Raw genomic sequence first — 19,802 nt, 5'->3', positions numbered from 1 at the left:
AATACTGCGTAAATCGCTTAATATGCATTAATTTAGTTGGTTGTGGTGGTACGTATGCAGCCTGTGGCTGCTTGGTTGCATCATTTTCTGGGGTTGTTGCTATGCCGCTGAGGCAATGCCCCCCACCTACCCTCCCCCATTACCAGTAAGCTGGTACTCATTTTGCCAGCCTTGGAAGGACTAGGGCATGCCCGTACTATATATAAGCTAGGACGTGCCCGTACGTGGGTGCCCGTTCCTTGCCAAAAAAAAAAAAAAAAAAAAATTTGTGTAGGGGTGTGTGTGTGTAAACATCCTAGGGCGTGCCCGTACGTGGGTGCAAAAAAACATGCGTGCAAACAACAACAACAAAAAAAAACTTTGAAACCACGTGGCAGTAACGACCACAGAACCCCCCCCCCCCTCTATTTACATGAATGGTTTGGTCCATTCGCAACGACCACAGAACCCCCCCCCCCCCTCTATTTACATGAAATGGTTTGGTCCATTCGCAACGCCAAAGCGAACGGCGAACGGCTAAATCGCCATAGCTCGGTAAGTACTTGTCCGATTAATTTCAAACCTTGAAAAGGCACATCCTCGGGTCCCCAGCAATATACCTGGCAAGTTGCAAGTATATCGGGCCCGTGGTTGTCGAGAAACAGCGGTCACAGACAAACAAACAAACGTACAAACGTACAAACAAACAAACACACAGAGATTACTGGAATTATAGATAGATGACAGGCTGAGTCAACCCACCTGGTGTTAATTCAACAGTGTGACAGGAGATAAAATTCCAGGACAATAAGATCTCAAGCCAGCCACCTTAACCGTTAAGCCGACACCAGGCTTAATTTAGTTGGTGATATAATAATAATAATAATATATAGTATAATCTCGTTATAACAAATATACATGTTCTGTGAAATACTAATTGGATTGAAAATTCGTTATCATGTAACTGTCCACCTGCCCCCCTCCCCAACCTCAACCCCACCACAACATTAAAAAAAACTAGAACGGACTCGATAGAGCGCATACCTCCGCCAGGCTGAACAGTTTGTTTTGTATCTCACTGATAGGACGGATCTGGATTCAGACCTGAACCAAAATCTAATCGGCTTGTTCTTGTCACCGAACCAACTCATCCAAGTTTAGTCATAACTCGTCCATAACTTTTTTAAATATCATGTTATGTGTCGCTTTTCGCCCGATCCCTCAATGGTGAAGAATCACTCAAAAAAATTAAATAATTCTCGGATCCGAATCCAAATCTTCACCAAAATCTAATCGATTCGTCCCTGTCCCACACACACACAATCTGTCCACCAAGTTTCGTCCAAATCCGTCCACAACTTTATGAAATATCTTGTTCACAGACAGACAGACAGACAGACAAAAACAAAACAAAAAAAACAGACAGACAGAGGTGAAACATAACCTCCATCCACCTTTGTTAGCGGATGTAATAAAACAACAATAAAAGGGGTTCCTAGCTTCAAGGGCATTACATAATGATGAGGCTTCGCCAACTACACGGCACATCACCAAGAACAGAATTCTTCAGCACAATATGTCACAAAGTGTTACACAGCTCAAGGTAAAAGCACTTTGTACGAGGAAGCGGGTCAATGCACCATTTTGCCAAGTTGGACTATAATCAGGAACTTTGCCGTCAAAACATCTCACAAAGCAGTGCAGAACATGAGATAAAAGTACTCGATACGTGGAAACGGCTTCATGCACCATTTCTCAAAGTCAGGGATAAGCGGACTTTTCTGGCACGGCTTCTCAAAATAAACAAGATAAAAGTACTGTGCACATGAAACGGATCCGTGGACAATTTTTCAAACTCAGAGATAAGTCGAACTTTGTTGGCATGAAATTCCACAACGAAATACAAGGCACAACATGAAAGTACTCCGTGTGCAGAAAAAGGTTCATGCGCCGATTCTCAACCTTGGAGCGAAACGGGATTTTGCTGGCACAACATCCCAAAAATCAGAACAAGGCACGACATACAATAAAGTAGTGTACACTGTATAACCCCCACCCCCACGTGATTTTATGGTTCCTCTTCAAAGTATAAAAGCACCAAAAATGTTTTAGGGTCAAGGAGATTTCAGCTTTCCCACAACAACAGGTCTGATCTTTCCAAGCTTGCAGCAGCAAGAGGCATTCCTGTGACATTTTAAAATCCAGGTGCAGAGGTCTCACCCAATGACAAGAACGCCTTGGTGGGCATTTTGGACCATAACAGGACAGTTTTATCCAGTGCACACTTTATGTTGTAATAGCTCAGCACACAATCAGTCAACCCCCTACTTTAAGGGCTCAATAGTAGACATCTGTGCCAGAACTTTATCCACGGACCAACAAAAGTTGGAGGCCAATGATGCTTCTTCAACCTGTCAAGCCATATATACACAAAGAATTAAGTTAAGCACCCCCCCGTTTTTTTACAACCTCGCACATTACAAGTTTGTTGTCGTCAAAACAGTGTAATATACCCATGATATTGCTATATTTTCTGGAGAAGTGATATTATGGTCACATAAAAACATAACAATCATGCCGTTTTCAATATTTTATTCTGAATAATTTAAGGTGAAATTTTTTGGGAATTTTAGGCATATTTTCACCTCAATTTAAGTATGGAGCTATAGGTCCATCACGGACAGTGTGGATGACGTTTATGTTTTCTAACGTACAGTCATTGTTCTGAGAAGACCTCTAGCGATCTTTGCGTCAATAACGTGTGTAGGACCCACGTGATCGGATGGAGCAAGGTGCTGTGACAACCATCCCCTGGCCTGCGTACAGTCCTGACCTGAACCCCCTCGAGCACGTTTGGGACATGTTGGGACGACAAATTGCGAAGATGGTCCCTCCAATAGCCAATCTGGATGAATTGGAACGTGCATTACATCGGGAATGGAACAACCTGCCACAGCAACGCATACGACGGCTTACAGGGTCTATGAGACGTAGGGTTGAGTCAGTGATCCGATCACGTGGGTCCTACACACGTTATTGACGCAAAGATCGCTAGAGGTCTTCTCAGAACAATGACTGTACGTTAGAAAACATAAACGTCATCCACACTGTCCGTGATGGACCTATAGCTCCATACTTAAATTGAGGTGAAAATATGCCTAAAATTCCCAAAAAATTTCACCTTAAATTATTCAGAATAAAATATTGAAAACGGCATGATTGTTATGTTTTTATGTGACCATAATATCACTTCTCCAGAAAATATAGCAATATCATGGGTATATTACACTGTTTTGACGACAACAAACTTGTAATGTGCGAGGTTGTAAAAAAACGGGGGGGTGCTTAACTTAATTCTTTGTGTATATAATCCTTGCTGCAAATGGTTCAGTGTAGAAGTGTTTAATGTAGAATCTGCAAGTGTAGAAGCAGCAATCTTGTGGAAAACCCCGGGGGCTTTGTCCAACGATAATGGCCGAAAAATAACTTGGAGAATTTGCTGGAACCACAGAAGCCGAAGATCCTCCATTTGTTTGTGCATACTAGGCAATATGCATTTAAACTGCCATATAATTGTAGCTTTAAAGCGCGGCGTTACGCGCGCTGCTTGTGAGCAAGGAGGAAGCGGACAAGCGGTAACATATAAACGTCTTTATTGTAAGACTACACTGTAACACTCAACTTCTCCGGGCTGGTCGCCCGGGGTATATCATGAGGCCACGCCTACCCCTCGGGCGTGGCCACCGCCCACTTGGTGCGTGGAATGATGTCACCACGCCAGTGGGCTTTTGTGTCCGCCACACGCGCCCCCCCAGAATTCCCGCGCACCTGGAGGGCCAGTTTGTGGGGCAGTCGAATGACCCGGCCGAAGCGCCCCCTGGCGATCGGCGGCGTCCGGGGTGCAGGGATACCAGGTGGGATGCCCCTGGCTGCCCCTGGGATGGGTGCAGGACCGGGGGGCGCCGTGGCGGCGGGGCTGGGCGGTGCCGGGGGTCTGCCCGCAGGAGGGCGGCCCCGACGTGGGGGTCGGGCCACTGGCGGTGGATGGTCCACATCGAGGTGGGCCGGCTTGAGGCGGTCTACCGAAACGCGGTCAGGAGTACCGCCGATGTCCAGGGTGAAGTGCTTCGCCCCGGTCTCCAGCACGCGGAAAGGCCCGTCGTACGGGGGCCGCAGTGGTGTCCGATGGGCATCGTGGCGGACGAAGACGTACTCCGCCGTGCGAAGCTCCGGGGCGACGTGCGTCGGTGGGTGCCCGTGGCATGCCGTTGGCACCGGGGCGAACCTCTGGGCGGTCTCTTGCAGAGCGGAGCGCTGCTGTGCCGCGGACCATGGTGCCGTGGAGTCGGGGAGGAACTCGCCCGGCACCCGCAGCGGTTGCCCGAAGACCAACTCCGCCGCGGATGCGCGCAGGTCCTCCTTGGGCGCCGTCCGGAGGCCCAGCAGGACCCAGGGGAGCCTGTCGACCCAGCCGCCGTCGCGGAGGGTGGCCCGGAGCGCGGCCTTCAATGAGCGGTGAAATCGCTCACACAGGCCGTTAGCCTGGGGGTGGTAGGCCGTGGTTCGGTGCAGCCGGACCCCGAGCCCCTGCGCAACCGCCCCCCAGAGCTCCGAGGTGAACTGGGGGCCGCGGTCGGATGAGATGTCTGAGGGGGCGCCGAACCGGGCGACCCAGGTGGCGATGAAAGCCTGCGCGACATCGGCCGCCGTTGTCGACGCCAAGGGCACGGCCTCCGGCCACCGGGTGGTGCGGTCCACCATGGTGAGGACGTGGGTGAAACCCCGCGAGGGGGGCAGAGGTCCCACCAGGTCCACGTGGACGTGGTCAAACCGGCGTTCCGGCACCGTGAACGGGGCCAACGGGGCCTGGGTGTGCCGGTGCACCTTGGCGCGCTGGCACGCGAGGCATGTCCTGGCCCAGCCGCGGACGGCCTTCCGGAGGCCATGCCAGACGAACTTGTCGGCGATCAGCCTTTGGGAGTCCCTCGCGCCCGGGTGGGACAGGCCGTGGATGGCGTCAAACACCTGGCACTGCCAGCCCGCGGGCACAATGGGGCGAGGACGCCCGAGGGAGACGTCGCACAAGAGGGCCGCGCCCGCGCCGTCGAACGGCACCTCGGTGACGCGGAGGCCCGTGACGGCGGTCCGCAAGGCCTGGACGTCGGGGTCAGCGGCCTGGTCCGCTGCCATCCGGGCATAGTCGATGCCGAGGTGGACTGCGTGGGCGACGGCCCGGGAAAGGCAATCCGCAACCGGGTTGTCCTTCCCCGCGACGTGCTGGATGTCCGTCGTGTACTCGGACACGGCCGAGAGGTGACGCTGCTGCCGGGCCGACCACGGCTCGGTGACCTTGCCCATCGCGAAGATCAGCGGCTTGTGGTCGACGAAGGCAGTGAACGCCCGGCCCTCGAGCAGATGGCGGAAGTGCCTGACCGCCAAGTGAAGTCCGAGCAACTCGCGGTCGAAGGTACTGTAACGTCGTTCGGGCGGGCGAAGCTGCCGGCTAAAGAACGCCAACGGTTGCCAAGCTCCACGCACCCATTGCTCGTGCACCGCGCCCACCGCGTAGTCCGAGGCATCGGTGGTGAGGGCGATCGGTGCATCGGGCGCCGGGTGCGCGAGCATGGTGGCGTTAGCCAAGGCGAGCTTCGCGCCCGTGAACGCCGTGTCCATCTGCTCGGTCCAGGTAACGTCGCCTTTGCCCGGCTTACCTCGGAGAGCTTCGTGCAGGGGGCGCAGGAGCTGGGCGATACGGGGCAGGAACCGATGGTAAAAGTTCACCATGCCCAGGAACTCCTGCAGTCCTCTGATCGTGCGGGGGCGCGGAAACCCCTTCACCGCCTCCACCTTGGCCGACAGGGGGACGGCTCCGTGCCTGGTGACACGGTGCCCCAGAAAATCGATTGTGGCGGCGCCGAACCGGCACTTTGCGGGGTTCACAATCAGGCCATGCTGGCCCAGGCGTTCGAAGAGCGTGCGGAGGTGGCGTAGGTGCTCTTCGCGGGACGCGCTGGCGACGAGGATATCGTCCAGGTAGACGTAGACAAAATCCAAGTCGCGCAGGACGCTGTCCATCAGTCGCTGGAACGCCTGAGCCGCGTTCTTCAGACCGAAGGGCATGCGCAGGAACTCGAAGAGTCCGAATGGCGTGATGACCGCCGTCTTCGGGACGTCCTCCGGCCTGACGGGGACCTGATGGTAGCCGCGTATGAGGTCCACCTTCGAGAAGAAGGACCTGCCCGCCAAACGGGCGGAAAAGTCCTGAATGTGGGGGACGGGGTAGCGGTCGGGAGTCGTGGCGTCATTGAGACGGCGATAGTCCCCGCACGGTCGCCATCCCCCGCCGGGCTTCGGCACGATGTGCAGCGGCGACGCCCAAGCGCTCTCTGAGCGCCGAACGATGCCGAGTCGCTCCAGGGTAGCGAACTCCGCTTTTGCCACCGCCAGCTTCGTCGGCTCGAGGCGGCGTGCCCGGGCGTAGACCGGTGGCCCGACGGTGGGGATGTGATGGGCCACCCCGTGCTTGACGGCCCCCGCCGAGAAGGTGGGCCGCGTGAGGGCCGGGAAGCCGGCGAGGAGGCGGGTGAATGCGTCCGCTGCCGGAAGCGTACAGACCAACGTGGCCGGAACCGAATCGTTCGGCAAGCCGCTTGGCAAGCCGCTCGTTGAGCTGGGCAACGCACATGCGAGCGAGCTGAACGTCTCGGCCTGGACAAGCCGTCTGCGCTTGACGTCGACCAGGAGCCCATTAGCGCACAGGAAGTCCGCGCCAAGCAGTGCCATGGGCACGTCGGCGGTGACGAACGTCCATCGGAAAACCTGCCCTCCAAACCGCAGAGAGAGGCAGCGTTTTCCGTACGTACGGATGGGCGTCCCGTTCGCGGCAAGCAGCGCGGGGCCCCCACCCGCGGCGTGCTTGTCTGACGTGCCGGCGGGAATGACACTCACCTGTGCTCCCGTGTCGCACAGGTAACGGCGCCCGGAGAAGGTGTCCGTTATGAACAGCAGGCTGCTCGAACGGCCGGCGCTCATCGCCACAATTGAGCGCCGGCCCGGGCGTTTCCCGACCCGTTGAAGGAGCACGGCGGATGACACCGCCGAGCTTCGTGGCCGAACTTGGCGTGGAACCAGCACCAGGTGGTGGAGCTGGAGGAGCGCGGCTGGCTCCGCCAGGCCGGTGGAGTCGACGGGTTTCCCCGCGGTGGCGGTTTTCGCCGCGGCGGTGGGCGGGGCGTGGCGGCGTTCACGAGGTGCGTATCAGCATGCTGCTGAACCACAGCGTGCTGTAGAAGATGATGCTGTGGAACATCAGCGTGCTGTAGAAGATGATGCTGTGGAACATCAGCGTGCTGTAGAAGATGATGCTGTGGAACATCAGCGTGCTGTAGAAGATGATGCTGTGGAACATCAGCGTCGAAGGCCGTGACGGCCACGCCAACGCTCGCCCGCGTGTCCGAAGCGGCGAAGTACTTGTCCGCCTCGGCCGCCAATGCTCGGGGTTCCGATAGCCCGGTCCCGGCCAACGCGAGGCGAACCTGCACTGGCAGTTGGCGACGGAAAAGCGCCCGGAATAGCGAACCGGGGGCTTCGTCGCCCAACAGTGACAGCATATGGTCCATTCGGACCGACGGGCGCGTCTCACCGAGCTCGGGGAGATCCAGGAGGCGATCGGCCCGTGCGTCGTCCGTGAGGCCGAACGTGGCTAGGAGTAGCCGCTTGAGTGTCTCGTACTTGTGGCCGTCCGGTGGGTGGCGAAGGACGGACACAACTCGAGCGGCCGTGCCGGGCCCGAGGGAGGCGACGACATGGCAGTAGCGCAGGTCATCGTTGGTGAGGCGCCGAAGCTGAAATTGGGCTTCGGCTTGAACGAACCAGACTTCGGCCTGGGCCTCCCAAAATTCGGGAAGTTTAATCGCCATTGCCTTGTCGTTGGCCATTGCAATGGCGTCGTGTTCGGAAGGATCGCTACGGCAGATCCAACGTCGAGGGTCACCAGTAAAGCGCGGCGTTACGCGCGCTGCTTGTGAGCAAGGAGGAAGCGGACAAGCGGTAACATATAAACGTCTTTATTGTAAGACTACACTGTAACACTCAACTTCTCCGGGCTGGTCGCCCGGGGTATATCATGAGGCCACGCCTACCCCTCGGGCGTGGCCACCGCCCACTTGGTGCGTGGAATGATGTCACCACGCCAGTGGGCTTTTGTGTCCGCCACAGCTTCCCACTTCTTATTCGTACCTCAGGTAGGAAGCGTTAGGGTCTCCTCTGCTGTTGGTGTTTCCCCCTTTCCATTTTTTCCATTCCATTCTGCTCCATCTCTTCCATGAGCCTCGACCATGTATACAAAAAAGCACCGCTGGTTTGGGCCTCCAATAAGACTCCAGACGACTACATACAGGACAGAATTGTCAGCTTTCAAACCAGACCATTGATGTAAGCTCCTTTTCAAAATCCCAACCCTTATTACAAGCTAGTATAAGTTGAACTCGCAAGTGAAATTGCAAAAAGGAAATTAGAAAGCATCTGAAAATGCAAAGCCTGTCCGCGTTCCTTTTCGTTCAGACGTATTCTTCTTCTTCTTCTTCCAAATGCTCAAAATAACGAAAAGCTTTTTTAAAAGTACAAAATGCAAATTGATAATTTTATGCAGCCTTGACCTTTCAGCTTTACATCTAAAAAAAATAATTCGCTTCTAGCTTTTGATTGGTGAACCAATTATGTGACCCAATATGCAAATTCTTAAAAATTTACATCTAACCAGTGTGGCAGCTACATTCAAATGTAAGGTGTGCACAGAGGGAGCTGCAGATGGAGGAAATGTTGAGTTGGATCTTGGAGACGGCGTCAAGCTGGAAGGTGTGAAAACATTTTGCTATCTCGGAGACATGCTGAATGGAGAAGGTGGATCAGACTCGGCAACGGTTGCTAGAGTGAGATGTGCATGGAAGAGGTTTTGGGAACTGAGTGGCGTGCTGATGAGGAGGGGAGTGTCGTTGAAGCTGAAGGGAAAGGTGTATGCTGCATGTGTGAGAAGTGTTATGATTTATGGGAGCGAGACATGGGTCATGAATGTAGAGCAGCAACGAAGGCTGGAAAGGGTGGAAATGCGAATGGTTCGGTGGATGTGCGGAGTGTCGCTGAGAGAGAGGAAGACAAATGATGAATTGCGAAAGATGATGGGAATAGAGCCTGTGATTGATGCTGTGAAGAGGAACATGTTGAGATGGTTTGGTCATGTGTTGAGGAAGGATGAAAGTGACTGGTTGAGAAGAGTGATGGAAATTAATGTAGAAGGAAGTAGAGGACGGGGAAGACCGAGAAAGACTTGGCTAAAGACGGTGGAACAAGACATGCGGGCAAGGGGGTTAACAAGGAGAGATGCAGAAAATAGGGCAAAATGGAGAAGATTGTCATGGGGACCGCAAGGCTAACCCCCGCTCTTGCAGAGAAAATGGCCTTAAAATGCATGTTGTTGTGTGTTGTATTGGACGAAAATTTAAGATTTTATGCAACCTTAAACTTTGACCTTTTGATCGAAAACAAACAATCAGCTTCAAGCTTTTGATTGGTGAACCAACTCAATTACCCAATATGCAAATTATTTAAAATGCAGGTCAATCGGTTGAAAATTGACGATTTTATGTGACGCTGACCTTTGACCTTTTAAACCAAATTATTAATTTGCCTTCTCCATATTATCATAATAAAGCCTTGTTGAAAATTTGATGACAAAAATCAAATTGTAAATTGAAATTTCAGGTCAATTGAAATTTCCTCCGCTTCCAGTCTTGCTGGCGAGGGTTCGTTTATTCTCAGCTCTCCACGCTATCCATCGAAATCGAAGTTAAGTAATTGTTCCCATTTGTATTTTCGTGATAACTGTATTTATTTTATGGTGTATATATTGTCTCCCGACGAAGATTTTCGGTGCAAATCTTTCATACCTGTATTGAAAATCGTGTTAATTCGTGTCGTGTCTTGAGGCCTTGTACAGTGTACACTGTACAACCTTGAGGCCTTGTTTTTCTCTCAGCAGTCCGTCGTTTGTGATCCAATAACTTTCGTTCTCTGTTTTCCCAGTCTTTTCACCCCATAGCGTACTTCCTTATGTAAATCTCAACTCAAAAAAAAAACAAAAAAACATTTCCTTCTCTGTTCTCATTCATTTATTCATTCTTATTCATTCGTTCGTTCTTCGAGCACGTGTTTCTCCCCCATTTCCCCAGATAGATTGTCAAATTTCAACTCGTTATTTTATCGTCCATGCGTTATTGTTTGATTATAGTTAGTTTTGGTTTGAATTTTCCTGTAACTCGTAATTAATTAATCGTGTTCTGCTCCTCGTGTGCGGCCTTGTAGTTGTACCCCCGTCGGTGTTTGTTAACTTAAGCGTGTTCTGCTTGGCTCTTAGTTTTTTCCCTTCTACCCCGAACATAATACTCTGTCTCACGTTCTAAATCCCCACCCCCACCCCCCCCCCCCAAAAAAAAACAAACAAAAAAAAAAACATTTTTTTCCCTTTCTCCACGTGTACTGTTGTCTCATCCTGTATTTTCTGTCCAGGTGTGCTGTTCGCCCCGCCCCCATTATCTCCTTGCCATCCACAGTTTGCCCTGTTCACGTGACTCGTGGTGGTCTCTCTCCGCTCTCCCCCCGTTGGTATATTGTGCATATAAGATTGTTCACGGTTCTGTTTAAATATTATTTAAATATGTTTAACCTTTCCCCTTCAGTGTTTTACTCAGTGGTATTTTACAACACGCTGTTTTTCTTCCTATTTAAAAGGCTTTTCTCAATTTCCTCTCCAACTCATTCCACTTAAAAAAAAAAGAAATTCAATATCTTATACGTCTCCCTCACTACATGGTCTAAATTCACATTCATTCCATCCCTCCTCCATCGTTCTGAATCGGATTGCTAACTTGAAAATCACAACAAACCCAATTTGTTTTCAATGTTCGTCTTTCATTAATCATCCACTTTCTAAACTCCCCTCTTGCCCCTTCCATCCAAATCCCCCCCCCCCCCCCTTGCACCTACACTCCTAAACTCCCCCCTTGCCCCTCCACTCCTGAACTCCCCCCTTGCCCTTCCCCTCCTAAACTCCCCCCTTTCCCCTCCCCTCCAAATCCCCCCCCTCACCCCTACACTCCTAAACTCCCCCCTTGCCCCTCCACTTCTAAACTTCCCCCTTGCCCCTTCCCTCCTAAACTCCCCCCTTGCCCCTCCCCTCCTAAACTCCCCCCTCACTCCTCCCCTTCAAAACTCCCCCCCAACCCCTCCCATTCAAATCTCCCCCCATACCATTCCTTTCCAATTCTCCCTCCTCCCCCCTCCTCCTCAAAGCTGCCTCCTCCCCCCTCCTCCTCAAAGCTGCCTCCTCCCCACTTCGTCTCCCTTCTATCTCATACCTCCACCCCCCCCCCAACCTTTTACTTTCCTCTGCCCCCCCCTCAAACAACCCCTCACTGTGCCTCATCCCTTCACCATCAAACCTTTCATCCTCCTCATCCTTCCCTTTCTTGGAACTCTTCTGCAATCTCTGACACACTATCAACTGCTCTCCCTACCTCCCCCTCTCATCCTTCATCTTACCCTACTCCTCCCCTCCCCTGTCCTGTACCCGATGCTCCCCCTCTCTCTTCATTAACGGTATGGACCTCAAACATCCGGGGCCTTCGCTCAAACCTGACTGATCTCTCCATACAGGTTGCTTCTGACAATCCAGACTTGATCTGCTTAACAGAGACTTTCCTCCTTCAAGATGTCTCTGATTCCTTAATATCTCTTCCTGGTTACTCCCTCCTCTGGTATGATAGACCTGAGCCTCGGCCTGGTGGTGGGGTGGCTATCTTTATCAAAAACTCTCTTCCTCACTCTCCTTGCACTGCCCTCTCTCCTCCTCACCCCCAGGAGTACCTCTGGCTACGGCTTCCTCTCCGCTCCCACCTTTTGTTCATATGTGTTCTGTACCGTCCCCCAAACAGTGATGACTCCATCTACATTTCACTGTCTGACAACATGGACCAACTTCTATCCACTCATCCCAACTCTCTCTTCCTCATATGTGGTGACTTCAACTGTCATCATGCCACCTGGTTGGGTGTGGGTTCCTCTCTCACCAGTCATGGCACCTCAGCAAAGGACTTCTGCGACTCACTGGGATTGACACAATCTGTCAATTTCCCGACCCGGATCTCAGCCAATGGAGTATCTTCTCTTCTAGACTTGTTATGACAAACTTCCCTGCTAATGTCTGCTGCTCTTCTTCTGCTCCAATCGGTTCTTCTGATCATGTGCTTGTCAAAGTGGACATCTCTCTGGCCATTCTCAGAGAGCCTCCTCAGCGTCGACGAGTCTGGCATTTCACTCAGGCCGACTGGGACGGTTTTCAAGCAGCCATCAATCGTCTGGATTGGTCTCCCATCTCCACTGCCTCTGACATCAATTCTTCCTGGGAATTCTTCCAAAGCAAACTGATCTCTCTCATGCACAGATTTATCCCATCTCGCCTTCAGTTGTCTTACCCTTCCTCCCGTCCATGGTACACTGAATCTTGTGGTGAGGCAGTTGCCCTGAAACAACTTGCCTTTGCCTCTTGGAAGGCTAATCCAACTGAAGGCAATCTCAGTTCCTTCCACCAAGCTCGGAACAAGTGTGTGTCTACCCTCAGGAGTGCCAGGAAGCACTATCTCTCCTCACTCAAGAATGAACTCTCAAACCTGTCTCCTTCCTCCAAAGCCTGGTGGCGTCTGGTCAAATCCGTTTCTGGTGTTTGTTCCCCCTCCATCCCCTCCCTTATCTCAAATGGCCACACAGTTGACATCGCACGTGACAAAGCCGAATGCCTCAACTCTGTGTTTGCCTCAAAATCCTTAGTCCCAAACCCATCTCTCTCTGTTCCCACCTTTCCCAGTCGAACCCAACTGCTCCTGGACTCTGTGTCCTTCTCTCCTGACAAGGTGGAGGAGTTTTTGTCAAACCTCGACTCTGATTCTGCAACTGGACCAGGCGGCATCAGCCCACTGGTCCTAAAATCCTGCTCTGCCGCTCTATCTCACCCTCTCTCTGTTCTTTTCACCCTATCTTTTGCTCAAGGTCATCTGCCAGCATCCTGGAAATCAGCAAACATTACCGCTTTACACAAAAAAGGTGCAAAAACAGATCCTTGCAACTACAGACCAATCAGCCTGCTCCCAATTATCAGCAAAGTCATGGAATCCATCATTGCTTCGGATATGAAATCTTTCCTCTTCTCCAATGGCTTGATCTCTGATCATCAATTTGGTTTCAGACCAGGTCGCTCTACTCTGGACATGCTGCTTCTGCTGTCTCAACAATGGATGGAGGTCCTCAATGCCAAACAGGAAATCAGAGCTGTCTCCCTTGACATATCACGTGCCTTCGATACGGTCTGGCACCCAGCTCTGCTCACCAAACTCTCCTCCTATGGTATCCATGGAAATCTCCATGCATGGCTTGCGGACTTCCTCTCTGGTCGTCGTCAACGTGTGGCCCTGAATGGATTTCTCTCATCTCCCCTTCCTGTTCAGGTTGGAGTTCCCCAAGGCAGTGTGCTGGGCCCTGTGCTTTTTCTGGTCTTTATCAATGATCTCTCCGACTCTCTGGAAAATCCTCTCTATCTCTTTGCTGATGACTCCACTCTCTGCCGCTCCATTCCTCTTCCCGCAGATCGGCAGTCTGCAGCCTCCTCACTCTCTAAAGACCTGGACAAAATCACAGACTGGTCAAACAAGTGGAACATGTCTTTCAATCCTGACAAATCTCACACTCTTACTATGTCTCTCCGAAAAGATCGACTGGACAACCCTCCCATCTACTTTCTCAACAATCCTCTCCAAGAAGTTCTGTCGCTCAAGCTTTTGGGTCTCACTATCTGCCATGATCTTTCTTGGGAAAACCACATTTCCAAGCTGGCCTCCAAAGCCAGTCGCCGACTGGGCATCCTCCGTCGTGCGAAGTCCTTCCTAGGCACACCTGAGCTCCTCACCACATACAAGGCTTTCATCCGCAGCTCAATGGAATACTGTTCTCCCCTATGGGCTGGTGCTCCTGCCTCACACCTGGCTCGGCTTCACGCTGTTGAATCCAAAGCTTTCAGAATCATTGGAATCTCCCGCGATGAAGCTATCTCTGAGGGCCTTTCACTCACTCACCGCAGGCAGGTCGGTGGTCTTTCTGTCTTCTACCGACTCCTCTCCGGCCTTGCTCCCCCAGCTCTCTCTGTGCTCTGTCCCCCAAATATTCCTACAGGTCGCACAAGATCTGCCAGCCACCCTCTGATGGTTAAACTGCCGAAATCTCGGCTCTCTGCTCACCTTCACTCTTTCATTCCTCTTTTTTCCCGCCTCTGGAACAAACTCCCACACTCACTTCAATCACACTCCTCCCTCCAGGTCTTTAAAACAGCTGTTCACCACCATCTCTTATCTTCCCCCATCCAAAACCTTGATCTTTTCTACCCCCACTAATTCACCACAGATCCACCTTGTTTGAAATTCCAACTTCTTTCCTGGAAGTCCTGGCAGTGTCCATATGTTTTATACCTCTCCCACCCCCCCCCCCCCCTTCCCATGCCTCCGCCCCAAAGCCCTCTCCCTCCCACAGTTCTCTTGATGTCTCCATGTCTCTCAGTCCCTGTTCTCAAATGTTGTGTTTGTGTCCTTCCCCCTCTCTCTACCGCTCCCGTTATTTGTTTTATGTGTCTGTTTGTCTTTCTGTGTGATTAATGTTCGCTCTTTCACGAGCCTCGATCTTGTATACAAAAAAAAAAAAAAAAAAAAAAAATTGGTTGAAAATTGATGATTTTACGTGACGCTGACCTTTCAACAAAATTATTAATTTGTCTTCTCCATATTATTTGCTTAGCACAAGACAAAAAAAAACTTTGTTGAAATTTTGATGACAAAAATCAAATGGTAAATTTAAATGTCAGGTCAATTGGATGAAAATTTATGATTTTATGCGACGCTGACCTTTTGACAGAATCATTAATTTGCCTTCTCCATATTATCACAATAAAGCTTTGGTAAAAACTTACTATAGCTCAAATGGTAAAATAGCTCAAATGGTAAATGCTCAAATGGTAAAATAGCTCAAATGGTAAATGCTCAAATGGTAAATGCTCAAATGACAACAGCTCAAATGGTAAAATAGCTCAAATGACAATAGCTCAAATGGTAAAATAGCTCAAATGGTAAATGCTCAAATGACAATAGTTCAAATGGTAAAATAGCTCAAATGGTAAATGCTCAAATGACAATAGCTCAAATCGTAAAATAGCTCAAATGGTAAATGCTCAAATGACAATAGCTCAAATGGTAAAATAGCTCAAATAGGAAATGCTCAAATGACAATAGCTCAAATGGTAATAGCTCAAATGACAATAGCTCAAATGACAATAGCTCAAATGGTAAAATAGCTCAAATGGTAAATGCTCAAATGACAATAGCTCAAATGGTAAAATAGCTCAAATGGTAAATGCTCAAATGACAATAAGCGCCTTTGGGCTTCTTGAAAAGCGCTATATAAAATAAAGGTATTATTATTATTATTATTAAATGGTAAATGCTCAAATGACAATAGCTGAAATGGTAAAATAGCTCAAATGGTAAATGCTCGAATGACAATAGCTCAAATGGTAAAATAGTTCAAATGGTAAATGCTCAAATGACAATAGCTCAAATGGTAAAATAGCTCAAATGGTAAATGCTCAAATGACAATAGCTCGAATGGTAAAATAGTTCAAATGGTAAATGCTCAAATGGTAAATGCTCAAATGGTAAATGCTCAAATGACAATAGCTCAAATGACAATAGCTCAAATGGCAAAATAGTTCAAATGGTAAATGCTCAAATGACAATAGCTCAAATGGTAAATGCTCAAATGACAATAGCTCAAATGGTAAAATAGCTCAAATGGTAAAATAGCTCAAATGGTAAATCCTCAAATGGTAAAATAGCCCAAATGACAATAGCTCAAATGGTAAAAAGGTTATGGCCTGGACAGACAGACAGATATACACACACACACACACACACACACACACACACACACACACACACACACACACACACACACACACACACCAGCATTTACTATAAGGGTCTTATTCTCATTAACTGTGTAATCGTAATAATTGATGCCAAAACAGATTTGTTGCACGTGAGGCCTGTTGTTTATGACCCTCGTAGCACGAAGCTGGCTGGCCTGGCACATGGGTTCATGGTCACCAATGCCATGAAGAGGTGCTGTTTCGTTATGGCGGAGGTGGATACTTTGAGACCTTGTAGGTGTCCGTTCTACCAACCCACCCATGTGTGGAGATAGCAGCCAACCACAGCAACTTCCACATGTGCGCGCACACACACACACACACACACACACACACACACACACACACACACACACACACACACACACACACACACACACACACTTATTTTAACAACATATGCAAAAATCAGAACACTTGGCTCAACATGTCACGACCTTGGATCAAATCTTATATTATGTTGACTTGTTCTTCGTCAATCATTTCACAGTTTTCTCTTTAAATTTACAAGCTTCTGCATGAGCCTGATACTGCAGAAAGAAACTGCACAGTTTTGTTTTATCTCCCACCACTCTGCCTCCCTTTCCCCTTCTCTCACCCTTTCCTATCGCTTCCCTCCCAATTTGTTGTATGTTTATGTTGTATTATGTTTTCCTCAATTTTGTTTGATGCTTCATTTATTTTGACATATTTTGGTGCGTTTCGAACTTCACACCCAGTGGGTGGTGTTTGTTTTGGGTGAATGTGGTGATTAAAGCTCATTCATGAGCAGTGAGTGAAATGCTTCTTTAGGCAAATGCATGCATTTCATGAATCATTTGTACAAAGCAATATTTGTGTTAGGGTTGAAACACATCACCCGATCCAAGCCTATATGATGCTCAGGTAAACGTATTTGCCATGTGTATGGTTATCTTATGAGATCAGGCCCCAATTCCAGATATAATTAAGAAACACCTGTGGATTTTAATTTTCCTTAACAGGTCCAACAGGAAATACTATTTTAGCCAAATAGCTTCCAGGAAGAGATGATGTGGTTGCCCCAGTTTGAATTGGAAACATTTTTCCCACCTCGTAATCTATGTTGTTATGTGCCAAGGCTTATACAAGATAGAAAATGAGTTATCGCTCAGCACTTCCATAAAACAATCGGGCATCCTTATAAGCAAACTGTTACACAGAAGGTGGTGGGGAATCCATAGATATATTGTTTTCAGAATAGTATGGACCATGATCGAGGAAGGTAGAATTACTTTTGTATTAGGTATGGTATTACTCTTGTATTATGCAATCGGCCTGCATCCTGTCAGAGGTAATTTGTTTTGTAAAATGTTTACCGAATAGCTGGTGATTGTAAACCTACGAACAGAATAGGACAAGGTTATATTGTGCAAACTGTGAAACCTACGATACAGGAATGGCCAAGTGGAGATCTTTGGCACAAAGGCACATGGAAAGTGCATCATGCTTATAAATAAATCATCACAGACCATCAGAAGACAGTGGTCCATGGTGGAGGAGTGAGCTGCAGTGGAGGGGGGTGGAACACTTTGGCAAGGGCAAGGCAGACACGTTTTTGTGATCCTTCGGAGATCGTAATAGTAATATAACACAGTAAATTCTAATATCCTTTTGGCATTCGTGGAGTCTTTGGACCTCCGGCTCAGACGGTCTGTGTTAGCAGACGCTCTGACGTGACAATACTTTCTGTATATTACCAAATTATTGCTCATCGTTCATTCATATGATACCGCGAAAAGCACTGTACTCTTATATTAAGGAGCCACTAGCATACAAGGCCTGTCACATGTCTCATGGAAATACCAATCTTTGCGTAATTGTTTTTTAAAATGGTGGTTGTTATTTATGTGTTCTTTCTGTGCACTTGTAAATAATTTTATATTGCCTCGAGAAGTATTACTATATATAATTTTGTGTGCTCCTTCCATGCCATCATGCTTTATTCTGACAAGTCCTTAGTTTTGCTTTTGAAATCCACACCACCTTATGCAGGGGATGCTCACATTGTGCTCCACAGTCTATGTGTACAAGCTGGGCTAACTAAATACATCCCAATGGATTTTGCTTTATGGATGTTAACAGCTCAGATCGGTGGTGGTGTGTGCCAGCCATTAAATGGGATTGCACAATATTTAATTAATTAATTATTTAATTACCTTTTGTACTGAAAATAGTTTAGTAACACTCAAACCTTACAATTTTCTTCCTTTTCTTATTCTTCTTTTTTAATGGCCACAATTATTCCCACGTTATTGTAGGGTTGGCCAGGGGAAGCTTGGCACAAGTCTTTCATGAACCAACTGGCCAGGTCTGAAGTGCGACTACGGTTAGGGCAGGAATTTGGCCATGATACCAGCGATAGCTCGCCTATTCTGTGCACAGGACACCGTGGGATCTTTGACACCCACCAACTAATGTTGACAAACGGGACGCCCAGTTTAACGTCCACCTGAAGGACAACACACACTCTGATGAGACGCGCTACCTGTGATATACCAGGACGACAGTTTATAGCTAGGCCGAGATTCGGCAGCTTAGAAGCGAGTGTGCATACATCGAGGCCATTCTGCCAGCCCCAATACTCAAACCTTATTAAAATTCCGGAAAAAAATAATAATATTTGCAAGTTACAGATAGACGAATATAGATATTTAGCCTTTCCTACAATACGATTCAGATTATTTGTCCCACAGCACAGACAAATAAGAGCAGTGATTGGTACTCTTCTGATGACTGTTGTCTTCCTGCACCAGGAATGAAACATGAAGGAATAATAGCATAAAGTGAAAATGCCATGGACAAACACGACCACAAGGAAGCAAAGCACATTTGGAACAGAGGTGAATGAATACACTGTCTGGTAGGGACATGTTCTTGTCAAATAGGTAACACATATGTATTGTCAAATAAGTAATAATACGTGCAATACACATGTAAGGCTCCTCCATGATCCTGTAAAGAATTGATAAAGTAAAATGGATGGATCTTTAAGTTCCTGAAAATGAGGTGATTGATTTGATAAAAAGTACAGGTGTTTCTGCACTTCAGCGGACACCTAAAGTCCCTGGTTGAAGATCGGATGATACCTGTCTGACGCAGACTGGCACGAGCCTTCACAGAGACTAGTATTTCATGGTATCGCCAAAATCAATAATGCCAGCATGGTTTATGTGAGGAATGGTACACATGCCACATTACCGAGAATATCCTCATAGATGTTTTCCTCTGATCCGCTGCCTCCAGACTCCGGCGGGGTACGATTTGGTAGATCCTCAAATTCGAAGGAGCGTCTAGGGTTATGGGATTTAAGAATTCCATTTACAACATATATTGGTCATGATAATCATAAGCATCAAAATTGATAATGAGCATTTAAATTTCATTATCCAAGCACTCCTTACAACTCAAACTTTAACTCAAACGGCTTGGCTAATTAATTGTTTGCTTGTTTTTTTGGAATGCAAGCAGCTTCTGAGCCTTTCAAGTGACCACAACCGATCACAAATAATGGTCGATGAGCATGACGGTGAAGCTGTTTTTCCTGTGGACATGGCAGGTTCTATAAGTCGTGAAAAGACTTACAATAAGCACGTAACTGCGTTTGCAATGAACTCGTAACCGAATCTGCAAGCAATGCTTGATGTCTCGATCAACTAGAAATGGTAAAAAAAAGTTATCCTCTACACATGCTGCAGATCATAGTTACGTGCGACTAGATTTGCTTTTT

At 48.5% G+C, this 19,802-nt stretch overlaps 1 protein-coding gene across 4 annotated transcripts in view; it reads right to left on the bottom strand.

The window, feature by feature from the left end:
- Positions 1-19,802, bottom strand: part of LOC137424174 (DENN domain-containing protein 2C) — a 207,001-nt gene that overhangs the window by 105,865 nt on the left and 81,334 nt on the right. For all 4 annotated transcript variants that reach the window (XM_078774498.1, XM_078774499.1, XM_078774500.1 and 1 more), the window contains exon 5: positions 19,274-19,365. In XM_078774498.1, coding sequence (XP_078630624.1) covers positions 19,274-19,365 — 92 coding nt within the window. The remainder of the gene's footprint in view (positions 1-19,273; positions 19,366-19,802) is intronic.

This window comes from Myxine glutinosa, chromosome 3 (assembly GCF_964187855.1).
Source record: "Myxine glutinosa chromosome 3, kmMyxGlut1.1, whole genome shotgun sequence".
NCBI classification, from domain to species: Eukaryota; Metazoa; Chordata; class Myxini; order Myxiniformes; family Myxinidae; genus Myxine; species Myxine glutinosa.
This window is presented reverse-complemented; position numbering and strand designations above follow the sequence as displayed.